Raw genomic sequence first — 12,248 nt, forward strand, 5'->3', positions numbered from 1 at the left:
TTCTTTTGCTTGTAGGGACGTCTCGCCTCTCGGATGCTTCATCAAGCCTGCTCTCTTGCTGTCGCCACCTCTGCACGACTTTTCGATGGACTCCGTACTGCTTTGCTGTTTTTGAAACATTTCCGTCGTTTACTTTCAGAGAGTCGAGAAGCTGACGCTTAAATTCAAGGGAATAGGACTTGCGATGCATGTCGCGTGTACAGATGCTGTCCGAACACGATTATCCCTCGCCTAAAAGCGCATGCGCTTGTACTCGAGGTATAGGCGCATGCGCTTATTCAGTTCACTTATAAGCGCACGCGCCTTTATGTGAGGGAATACGGTACCTATACCAGGCCTATATACGTAATTTATTAAACTACTAGGAAGTTTGCATGTTTACTTCCATGACAGGGTTTCAACAAATACGTATTGTCTAGCTAGGACTCGGCGTTTCAGTAGACGGTGTGAAAACTCCGTCGGACGTGTTACTGAGGAACGCGAGGCGCCTACTGAGACCGTACAACTAGTTAGTTAATGTGATCACAGCAAGTCTGCATACACAAGGAAAGTACCGCTCGTAATAACGCCCATACCGAAATTATTAAACGCCCATGTGCGACAGGTCAGAACTTTCAGCCCAAAAAAACGCCCATGCCCAATTATAGGGCTATGCCCAAGCATATGCCCAGGATACGCATGCAGACAAAACAAACTGGGGTCCAAACATTGTCTCGATCCGTCTGTGTGCGTTTGATGAGGTGGTGTCAGTGTTGAGTGAAAGTACGTACAGCTAGGCTCATGAGTTGGTCGCAATTACCGACCCTGATGCTCTCAACGGGCTTCAGGCCGACCACGTGTGTATAGTGGTTAGTTTCTGCGTGTATGCTGATGCTGTATGGATACCAGTACCTTTGATCTTGTAAATGGATAATTGCAAGCATTTGTGGAATTTCTGTCTTCAAGAATTTAGATGACTGGCCAAACGACAGCATTTTGCGACCATGTTACCTCTCAAACGAGCTAACCAGAGGTTTGATACCGTTAGTCTTCCCCGCATTGGAGCAGTCGTCGGAGACTAGATACCGCGCGTCCGAGTACAGATGAAACCACCCTGAGAGGTTTGTTGGAACAACGGTAGAATAGTTACCGACATTTCTCAGCCACGAAGTTGGTCAACACTGGAGCCAGCGATACAGCAACAGAACAAATGCAGATTGCAGCGAGCAGAAGACGTCCAGGTGTCCGAGTTATGACGATGTCCGAGATTTGATCCGGGACTACTCTATACCATTAGGCACTTTACCAGTGCAAAACATTGTATAGAGATATGATGTTTCTATATCCACTTTCACGGTCCCTCACACTGGTGATAGACAATATAAAAGTCGTTTATCGTCTACAGGACGTAGAAAACGTCCACATGACCTGAGACGTCGCAGTGACTGATGGCATGTACTACACAGAAGTCATTTGTAGTGTACTAGACAACGCATCGGGCATCATGTTGACACACACAACCTACGCAAACGGTTTTCTATGTCGAGGGGTGGTGTTGTTGATACGAAAAGACCTGCATGGTAACACTCGAGTCGATGTTGTAAGCCTTTTCACAGTCTGACTTATGCTATATGCTAGAATTCACGTGATGTACTCGTAGTACACATCTCGTCGAGACAGAGATCACAGCAAGCGATAGCGACAAAGACACATACAGTACAATCTACGAGGATGGTATATCGCGTCAAGTTGTTTTGCGTTCGAAGAGTGATATCGAGTTGCGAGACCGTGCCTGCATGACCGAAACTCACGTGATGTATACTCATTGGTCATATGTCGGGCGAGACGATACGCGAGCCCTAGAAGTTGACTAGCGATATCGAAAATAACAAACCGCTGTATGAGCGGACTGCTCAAAGCAGGCGATTGGAACGTCGATGCAAGAAGACCTAGCTCACAACTCATTTCTATCTACTTAAATTACTTATCTTAAAATCTGAAGGAAATCGAAGACAAGGCAATGCAACAGAGAAATGTGTGGACGTGTGCCTAGAGCAGAAACTTTGGCGCATAAAAATGCAAAATCCATTCTAGATAGAAAAAGCTTGGGATAATTAAGACCAGCAGAGGGACTTGTGGAGGTGTGCCTAGCAAAGGGACTGGCGCATAGAAAGTAAACCCTATTACGTAGATAGGGAAAGTCGGGGACGAGACCAGCAGAGGGAATTGTTTCGCAAGAAGAGAAAATTTCCCCAGAACCGTAGCATATATATTGCTTGCCTCAACTGATCGCTCATTTAGAACGAATTGAAGGCAGAGTGAGGTATCCTGAGACAACGCATTTCTCAAGAAGTCTGACGGTCTCTAGAATCGACGGAAACTCTATGCTCTCAAAATGTCGACGAATTGCTGTGCAAAGCAAGTGTCGTGGAAATCCACAATAATATTAGTCATCAGGCTATGTATATTGGTCAAAAGCGCCATACAACAAAGCAAACGTTCTCATGTTGACGGCTTAACACTAATGGAATCTGCTGCAAATGTGATCATTAATAATGACACGGAAATGCTTCCTTTGGATTTTAACACACGAGGATGGCAAAATTTCGACAATTGGAAGAGCAATGAACCTCAAGTAATCGAATATAGAAAAGTCGCATACAGCGTCAAGATTGGAAATCAATCACAACATCATTTACTGATTTCAAGAGGATATGGCTTCCTTCGAAATTCGGATAAAATCCCCAACATATATGAATACTGGCTGTACACCGAAAACACTAATTCGTGGCAAAGAGTAAACAATGGCGATTTCCCAAGAACATCGGGAGATCCTGTCATGGTTCAACTTTGCTCCAAAATTTTTGCTTTTGATTCCGATCTGTTTAATGGTTTGTATTCCTCAATCAAAGCGTGGTTATTTGACACAGTCTTGCTCAACTGGAAAAAAACCAAATTACACGGTGGCATTGCTGATTGGATAGTGAAATACCGCATCAAAGTCTACCACGTAACGGCGTTTGCTGTTCAGCAGTCACAGACTAATTGCCAATGCAACCAGTCTGTTATTATCATGGCCTTTGGAAACCCTCTTGACATTAATCTAAAAAAAACAAGAACAATGTCTGAAGTGCGATGTGTTAGTCGACAAGGCCAAGAAAGCTACAAGTGGGTTCCCTTAAAATCTAACTTTTCAGATACTTCAAACACTCAACTCATGGCTTCCATATATTCGAGCCTTGTCCTTTACGATACCGTTGAAAAAGCTTTACGTAAGTTCGAAAATGACGTATGGACCACTGTCAGTACACTTCCCGTTCATTTGCAACCATTTCGATACTTTCAGAGATCCAACATATTCAGCTGTGCTGTTGCAACAAATAGCTCTAGTTATATCGTTTTCAGCCTTCGTGACAGGAAAGTCCTCCATTTTGACTTGAAACGGAATAACTTTATTATTGAAAGTGTTGCAGGCGACATTCCAGACGTTTGGAATGACCAAATAGTGTCCAGCATTTTTGAAGATCAGAATATCATTATCGTCTTCACAATAAACCACCGTTCTAGCAAAACAATAGTTTGGAAATTTAATCACGAAAGCAACGTTTGGTTTTGGAAAAGATTGCCAGGTCCTGACATCCTACCTTTCTCATACGATGACAGCGGATCAACTTATGATATAACAGGCAACTACTTAACATTATTGACAGACTTTCCCGAGACACCTACAGATACACCTTCGTGGAGTAAAATCATATGGAACTTAGATTTAGCAAGTATGCGGTGGTCCCTTAAAGTCAAAACACAATTTCCCACTCAAAACATGTACGTAGCTAGTTGCTGGATCGATAGTTGCTTTGTTGCACTTTCCTATTACAAGGAAGGCATCAAAACGTGGATTTATAATGCAACTGACTACAAATGGAGATCAATATCAAATTCACCAATGAAAGTGGGTTATTCAATGTCTTTTATAGCTGCTAATGAAACCACTGCTATCCTATTTAGTGATGAAACGTGGATACTGCAACTTAAACCAGTGTTTCAGTGGAGGCAAGCTGCAAAAGACATAGTCCAACCTAGCGCACGCTTTCATCCCGCAGCAGTCATGATGCAATCCAAAATGTATGTGTTTGGAGGACAAAATGATTCCGGCAAATGTCTAAATGATCTCTGGGTGTTTGAAGTTGAAGTAGAAAGATGGTCAGAACTGACAACAGACAACAAACGACCCAATTTCTTGAAAGCTTCCCAGTGCCGTTATTCTGCTGCTTCAACGCCAGGTCAACTGCTAATCACTGTAGGAATATCCGGCAAAAAAAACAGAATATACGTATTTTTCCAGAGCAGAAACATGGATGTTTATTGTACACATCAAAATGTGGCAATTGGTTACATCGTTGCCTCTAACCCCCAGTACATTCGGTCTCGTGGCTGCACAACAATTGAAATCTTTCTATTGGAAAGGATTTCTTCTCGTTTACAACTATATAGACAAGAAAATCAAGTATTTAGCAGTCAGATGTCCAGCTGGATTTACTTCACCCAACATATCCGACAAACCGTGCAATTTCTGCAAAAAAGGATATTACAGAGAAACGGAATTTGCTGATCCAGACTGTATTAAATGCCCAAATGGCCTACTGACTGTTAACATCGGAGCTCGGAAAATCGAAGAGTGTACTGTGTGCAACGTAGATCAATGCATATACGGCAAGTGCGTAGCTGATTTTACCGAGGAAGGTCTAAGACCAGTCTGTCAATGTTACGTTGGTTTCACTGGTTCTACATGCCAATATCCCACCTACTTTCTCATAGGATCAGGAATCATTCTATTTGTTGCGGTCACTTCCGCTGGCGTAACAGCTTATCTTCTAGTTCTACACAGAAAGAAAGTAAGCGAACGTGATTTACGAAGAGAAGTAGACGTGTTAACCAATGCATGGCAAATACATGAAGATGAAGTGACGGCAAGAGAAATACTAGGAACCGGTGCATCTGGGTCTGTTTACAAAGCCTTCTATAGAAATATCACTGTTGCTGTAAAGAAGATGGTGGCTGTCGGTCTTCCTAAGTCTATAGAAGACTTTGAAACAGAGATAATGTTTATGAGAACTGTAAGACACAAGAATATTGTTCTCTTCATTGGTGCAGGAAAGTCACAACCAGGTGACGTTCCTTTTCTTGTCATGGAATATATGGAGCGCGGATCTCTAAAAAATGTACTATACGATTTATCGATTGATATCGACTATGAGCGTAAGCTATCATTTGCCATGGATTCAGCAAGAGGTATGCATTTTCTTCACACATTGGAACCTCCTCGAATACACCGAGATCTGAAAAGTGATAATCTACTGGTAAGCAAAGACTGGATTGTTAAAGTGGCTGATTTCGGTTTAGGAAGAGACGTTACCGGTAACGTCACTAGAAATGGACAAAAAATGAGACGCAGACGTCCCTCAGATCAAGAATATATTTCTCTACTTCCCAAACGAAATGGATTGTCATATGCAGGTGTCGGAACAGAGAGATGGCGAGCTCCAGAATTGAGTCTTCGCGAACCCTATGATACCGCAGTAGACGTTTACAGGTAAAAAAACCATATACAAGTAACGGTGTATACATATTATATTAGCATTTTTGTTCGCAGTTTTGGAATTGTGTTGTGGGAGATCTGGACAAGAGAGCTTCCATTCGATCAATACAGATTTGACTATCAAGTGAGTGATGCCGTACTTAGAAAAGAAAGACCTGAAATTCCTCGGGATTGTCCACAGTCGTTAGCAATGATCATGAAAAACTGCTGGTCACCCAGACCATCAGACAGACTTTCGTTTGGCCAAGTTATTTCGCAACTTGAATATCTAGATACCATCTAGACAGCTGTATTGCAATTATTCAGAAACAGCATGTTTTATTGCTAGAAAAAAATTTCAGTTATGTGCTGTTACAAGTAGTCTACAGTTAGTGCATTCTTGGATGTAGTACAAAAAAATGCTGTAGCTGGCCCAGTTGTACAAAAACGCTGTATCTGGCCCAATTGTTCAGACCTACCTGCTGAGTTTCTACCAATATGCATAAAATGTCTGGCATTTTAATCCCACCTTTTTGACATCTGTATAAAAAATGTGTGTGTCTGTGTGTGTGTGTTGTGTGTGTGTGTGTGTGTGTGTGTGTGTGTGTGTGTGTGTGTGTGTGTGTGTGTGTGTGTGTGTGTGTGTGTGTGTGTGTGTGTATTATTGTGAATATCAATGTAATTTTTTTAATTTTTGTTTATTTATTGTCATTATTATGTTGCTAGAACGTATAATTCTTTGAAAACCCAGGGTGCGTCGATGTGATTAAAGATAATTAACTAAATACCATCAATGTCCCACACTACACTTCGAATTCCGTACATGCACATGCGTGACAGCTGCGTCTCCTGCACAAAGCGGGCTTGTTATCCACGTTATTTCTCAATTCTGCATGTAGCGCTCTTGCTTGCATCATTTGAAATGGACACGATTATCATGCTTTCGTTAACCGCTGCTATCATCTTTCGTTCCATTAAAATTAGTTCGTCGTAGCTAGAGATCGATGTACGTGCACGGGAAATACTGTAAAGCGACATGGATGTGCGACCGGACCCAGAAGAAAGCATGCAGCGCAACGTTTCCTACGATTCTTTCTTGCAAGACGACGCCGATCGTTCATCATCAGTCCTACTTACAGCTAAAACATATTGCTCTCTTGAAGATCGCGGATGACATGTTGGTCGTGCGCAACGGTATACACACATGGTCCCATGGGACCTTCGCTTGGCTTCTTGAAGAACGATGAATTCGTTTTTATGCGATTCTTCTGTAAAAAAGTAACAGACGCGTACAACTCTAGCCTGAACTTTACTCTGCACTTCTCAGTTTGACGGTTTAACGTTTTTACTATGGATATGATATCTCGGCTTTTCTATCATAATGCGTGGGATTGTTACGTCACTCATTATTGGTCTCCCAAAAAGGACTGCTGATTGGCTCAACGAATTCCCGAGAGTGATTCACGCCGATATGCTATTGTTACGTCACCTACGTTTCGCGTCCCAAAACGATTGCTGATTGGCTAGACAAATTGTCCGAGCGTGACACACGCTTACAAATAAACTTATGTTTGTACAAACAAACATAGGTACATAGCGACATACTGACAGCCAGACCGGAAGTCAATTCAGCCCGTTTAGAGTAAGCTTCTCGCGAAGCAGTTCACCACTTATGTGGTGTCCTTCTTTTACGCTCGTAGCTAATTACATGATGCCATTTAGGTCAGTCGGTGATTGGACCATTCAATTCTTAGCATTCTAATATTTACGTTTTTATTTTTTTATTTTTAATTTTGCAATAAATGGTTATTTAAAATCCTTCATTTCCTTTAATTTTTAATATTTAAAAAGTAAGTTTTGAATTTTTAAGTTTTAAGTTTTGATCAATATTTTTTAATTTTAATTAAGATTGTATTTTTTCAGTTTCGATTTCTATGTTTTGCGCTCTAGGGTTTGATTTTTATAAGCTTTATGCACGCTTGTGCCACAGACAATGATCCATGCATGCACTAGATATAAAAACATGAAACTTAAACTCCCACAGCCGGATTGCACTGTTAATTTCTCACAAGAAATGAAAATGATTTATCAATAAGATATCTGATACAACGTACCATCTCAAATGGCCAGTTAACGATAGACCGATTGTCTAACGACCCATTGACATTACTGCAAATCAGTGAGTCCCAAGTATTTTGGATAAAGCGTCATAACAATCGTTCATTTCTAATAAAACCGATGTCACCAGCTGGAACTAAGAAAACATTCTCACCAATCAGACTAGCCTTCTTGTCTGGCAGCAGTTCAAATGTCAGCCTCTTGAACATCTTAGCAAAATTAACCTTCACTTCCATTTCAGCAAACTGACGACCTAGAAACTTATGCTGTCCTGCAAAGAAAGGCATAAAGGCTTGGAAATTATTACTTTCAGCCTGATGAAAACGATCGGAATTAAAAGGCCTTCGGTGCATAGCGTAATGTGATGTTGAAACATTTGCTCCTTCAAAGACTTCATGACCACAAAAAGTCATCTTTTTAGACAAGACTCTTGCTGTTCCAGTAGCACGTGGATACAGTCTCAGTGCTTCCAATGTAGTCCAACTAAATGAAGTCTATATATTCTACGTCATCATGATTCCCAGTACACTGTTCACTTCGTCCAATGCTCTCTCCTCAATATCGGGATGTTGTAAAACATTTTCCAAACGAGAAAGCAATTGCTGTGGTGTCATGGCCAGCAAAGACAAATGTAGTAAGAAATTCATCAATCAGATCATCTATAGACAGTGATTTATCATCTCGAGCTGCAGAAATAATAAAATCAAGAATGTTATTCCTTTTGTTAGCTTCCTGACTAGAGTTCAAATCAATCCTCTTCTTGATTATTTCGGCGCCAACTTTTCTCGGTCTCTTGCAGTGACTTCTTGTTGTTTTTAGAAATGACCAGTCAAATAGACACGTGACATGATGCTTCATGATCCGAAAAATGGCATCAGTCACCTTCACTAAACTTGCTCTCAGAACATGATCTTTGTTACCAATCGAATCCAAATGTTCATCAAGTGCTACAGGCCCTATCACTTCCAGATTAAAAGCTGGAAACATTTTCGCCATTGGAACACTGGCACCATTCTGTCCCTGATATACGTAGAATGGTGTCAATAAACTTGTTGCCAGTGTCACTAAACGTTCCAACCCGATTCTTCAAACCATTCATGAAGTCCCGGACTAATAGTCTGATGACGTCTTTCCCACGCCTTGTGGTCAGTAGAAGTGGCCAAGATTGTACCCAAGAAACGTTCACCACACACGGACCGTACTAAAGCGTACACCCACCGTGCTTTAAGAGAAGACGAATCAGTCAAATACTGACAAACAGCTGACGACGTGCATGAGTCACAGATGTGCACGACCGAAATGAAATAAAACCATATCAGTATAACAGGACCGTACTCTAGATGACACTTGTATATGTATTGCCCTCTGAACTGCCCCTTGGCCAAAAATTCGGCCATCAAGAAGCGTGACCTCGTAAACGGTTCCTGACCGAGGGACCGGGTGCTTGAACGACCGGACGAGAACTTTTGTAGAGCAAAAACATAAACGCTTTTAATGTCAGTGAAGTGACAAACATGCAATTAAAGACATCCAAACACACTTAATGGGAACGACATTCGACAACTTCCGGATCTGTACTACAGTACTGTACGCTGTCAGTTAATCATACGGGAACCGGACACAGCCAGGCTCACGTGAGGCTGAAAGGGAACCGGCACTGCCAAGCTCACGTGTGTCTGACAACGTCAAGCCACAAGCAATAATTGCTATGTGTAGAGGTTGAATCACAGTATGTGGGCGGGGTTATGTTCGCCCGATTGCTAATTACACCATGGCAACAGTGACATTTGAGAACAGTCACAGAACAGGGCCGTAGAGACCAGGCCACGGCCCTGGCATTTTTTGAAATTTGCACTTTTGTCTGTCGACGATTTCTTGGAACTTCCAGCTAAGGCATAGGTAATTCAATAATCTCAATTTATTAATATCCGAGGCCCGGATTTGCGGGTGGAGGGTATAGTAGTCGTTCGATGACCCGACGATCGGACGACCGTATAGATAGTTGGTTAGCACAGATGCAAATGAAGCTATTCCGACCAATAGACGAGAAGTGGTGTCATTACTGACCAATAGGCGAACGTGATGTCATCATGAGGCTCCACCTCTCTTTGACTCTATAATCCAGTTAAACTACAGTACACTTACAGCTCGTTCACACACACACACACACACACACACACACACACACACACACACACACACACACACACACACACACACACACACACACACACACACACACACACACACACACAACTTTGGTTCATAACTGAGCCAGGCAGAGCCGAGCTCAGCCGCACCAGCCCCTGTCAGAGAATCGAGCCAACTCCCAACTCCTATTCACACGAGCTAGAATTCAAAAGCAAGTCGTGCTTGGTAGTGAGTTGCTTTGCACAAACACTAGCACTCATGGTGTGTTAATAACGTGCACTATGATAACTATGGGTTAACTGAGCATTGATTCATCTATCCTGTCACACACTATTTCTGGTGCATCCTAGCATTTATTTGGGGTTGAACTCAGTTGTCGTTATAAATACAGATGAGTCATGTAAGCAGTCTCTTGCTCATTCCACGCCATTTTGTAGGTTTTAAGCATGCTCATACCGCAGCTCAGTCTGATTATTGTTCACACGGCGCAAGGAGACCAGGCAACCCCCAGCCAACAAGGCAATTAAGATTTGTTGAGCCAGACCAGCTAGTCTCAGCATAGCTTGGTAAACTCAGCCCATGTACGTTTGCATGGCATTCTGAAACCGAGTCGATCTGTGCTGGCCCAGCTACAAGTGCTCGTGTGAATGGGCTATTACACTATAGTATACACTTCAATACACCACAAGTTCTCCCTCAGCACACTGCATTAAAAACTCCCTGTATATTGTAGTACAATTTGGTATGGAGTCGGTTGAAAATGTGTTTAGGAAAAAATGGCCTTATTTACGAAAAGAAATCACCTATTTGACTTGTATTTACAGCAATAACATCTACAACATATGAAATTAATTAATATTAAAATATAAAATATAAATTTAGCTTTAAACAAAACATTCATTTAATAAATGTATAAAATAGGTAAGTGTAACATAGGGGTACAGATAAGATGTAGTGTTCGAATCCAATGTGTTACGCCATCAACAATATTAATTAATTAAGTTAATCTGATCAGGGTCACCTTTCGAGGGAACAAGAAAACTCTCCGGTGTTGCTTAGCCAGACTACCCTCGCGTAGGCCAAAGCTGGCTGGCTACGTATATAATTTGGCACAAATATCATAAGAGCGGGGAAGGGTCTGGCTACGTGGGGCTAAGTACTCTCACGTCGTGAACAGTGGCATTCACTGACACCAGTACAAGCGTCACACTGAGACTTGCTCCTGCATGCTTTCTGTGGACAGATCACGATCAGTCTGATGAAGACCTAGATGGTAAAAATTTGAAACGGTAGTTATGGAAGGTGCAAATGAATCTAAGAAGTCTTACAGGTAATGTTATATAAATAGTCGACCTCCACCGTAAAGAAGTTCAACGTCGACTACTTCTGGTCATCGTATAAGTGATTAGATATATTATTTATCAAAAAGTCTGCTGTGTAGTGCTGGCCACCCCTACTGCCTGATGCCGCACATACGGGATTTACAAACATGTAATAACGTGGAGCGGCAGCCTACTCTCTAGAACATCAGCCATCCATAAAGAGCCCAGCTGTCTCTACCATGACTTTCTCAATGCTCTCGTCTTTGTCCACATTTAATGACTGGTAACCTCAGAGCTGACATCACTTGTGCAGGTCAACTGGAATGGAAGAAGAACTGTATCAATGCAGAAGCGTTGAAGACCGCACGTCAACCCTTTATTAGATGGAACCATGGTCAAACTTACACTCATACCCAGTCCTCTCCCCGCGCGCGCTCCACGTGTTTTAGCATGTCCTTTTTTGTTCATGGAGTGCGCGCGAGGAGAGGACTGGATACAAGTCAAGCTAATATGTAGTTAATAATATTGCGTACGCTTTGGGGAAAAGGAGGGCTTCAGAAGGCGTGCTTTGTAGTGTCATGGCGGGGCACTAGTCAAGTTGTCCATAATTTTGATCAACCCCTACATAGGGAGACAAGTGTTTTGAGTTGGGCAATCTTCTAAGACCAAAAGGCAAGCACTGACCTGACATGTCAAGTCCCACAGAATCTCAATAACAGATATTTAACAGCCTGGATGTTTGAAAAGGGTAAATGTGAACAATGAAGTCGAAACTCCTCTGAACCAGACGCTAAAGAGATTTGTCCAAGTATAACTCACGTGCAACAATTCTACTTCTAGCTAGCTAGGCGGTAGAAAGTATTTACAGTTGCATCTTAAATACGTAAAGGAATGCACTTGTTTGCGCTTTCACTGAAAGTAGACTAACCCACGACGCAATATGATGACTCCCCTTTCAGTCAACACCCAAACTGGTGATGACGCAACTAACAGTTTATACTGCCTCAAAACTGCTGCCTATATAGAGCACGTTGAGTTGTTTGACAGAAAAGAAGCTTTCATGTACGCTCACATGAATAGGTGCGAAAGTACGTTTTGAA

At 42.0% G+C, this 12,248-nt stretch overlaps 2 protein-coding genes and 1 long non-coding RNA gene across 4 annotated transcripts; 1 reads left to right on the forward strand and 2 right to left on the reverse strand.

Moving 5' to 3' along the window:
• Positions 1-2,575: 2,575 nt before the first annotated feature.
• On the forward strand, positions 2,576-5,987 carry LOC134193985 (dual specificity protein kinase shkA-like). Of its 2 annotated transcripts, XM_062662864.1 has the most exons (3): positions 2,576-3,931; positions 3,988-5,572; positions 5,633-5,987. In XM_062662864.1, exons 2-3 carry the CDS (start codon positions 4,338-4,340, stop codon positions 5,859-5,861), a joined length of 1,464 nt encoding a protein of 487 aa, XP_062518848.1. In that variant the 5' UTR covers positions 2,576-3,931; positions 3,988-4,337; the 3' UTR covers positions 5,862-5,987. The 2 variants fall into 2 exon arrangements, with proteins under 2 accessions (XP_062518848.1, XP_062518847.1); XM_062662863.1 differs by having other exon boundaries at positions 2,576-5,572.
• A 2,243-nt stretch (positions 5,988-8,230) lies between these two features.
• On the reverse strand, positions 8,231-9,072 carry LOC134193693 (cytochrome P450 4V2-like). Its single transcript, XM_062662530.1, has 2 exons — positions 8,746-9,072; positions 8,231-8,695 (listed from the first exon to the last, which is right to left on the reverse strand). Exons 1-2 carry the CDS (start codon positions 9,070-9,072, stop codon positions 8,231-8,233), a joined length of 792 nt encoding a protein of 263 aa, XP_062518514.1.
• Positions 9,073-11,337: 2,265 nt separating this feature from the next.
• On the reverse strand, positions 11,338-11,944 carry LOC134193619 (uncharacterized). Its single transcript, XR_009972097.1, has 3 exons — positions 11,833-11,944; positions 11,682-11,769; positions 11,338-11,466 (listed from the first exon to the last, which is right to left on the reverse strand). It is a non-coding gene; the product is annotated as an uncharacterized LOC134193619 (long non-coding RNA).
• Between the last annotated feature and the right edge of the window lie 304 nt (positions 11,945-12,248).

The sequence above is a fragment of the Corticium candelabrum genome, chromosome 18 (genome assembly GCF_963422355.1).
Source record: "Corticium candelabrum chromosome 18, ooCorCand1.1, whole genome shotgun sequence".
In the NCBI taxonomy this organism is placed as follows: domain Eukaryota; kingdom Metazoa; phylum Porifera; class Homoscleromorpha; order Homosclerophorida; family Plakinidae; genus Corticium; species Corticium candelabrum.

Bases quoted from the DNA above. Each gene is read 5' to 3' on its own strand.
- LOC134193985 (XM_062662863.1), top strand. From the start codon at position 4,338: ATGTTTATTGTACACATCAAAATGTGGCAATTGGTTACATCGTTGCCT. The intron at 5,573-5,632 runs GTAAAAAAACCA...TTTTGTTCGCAG, and splicing joins ACCGCAGTAGACGTTTACAG to TTTTGGAATTGTGTTGTGGG.
- LOC134193693 (XM_062662530.1), bottom strand. From the start codon at position 9,072: ATGGCCGAATTTTTGGCCAAGGGGCAGTTCAGAGGGCAATACATATAC. The intron at 8,696-8,745 runs GTTTAGTGACAC...TACGTATATCAG, and splicing joins TTGAAGAATCGGGTTGGAAC to GGACAGAATGGTGCCAGTGT.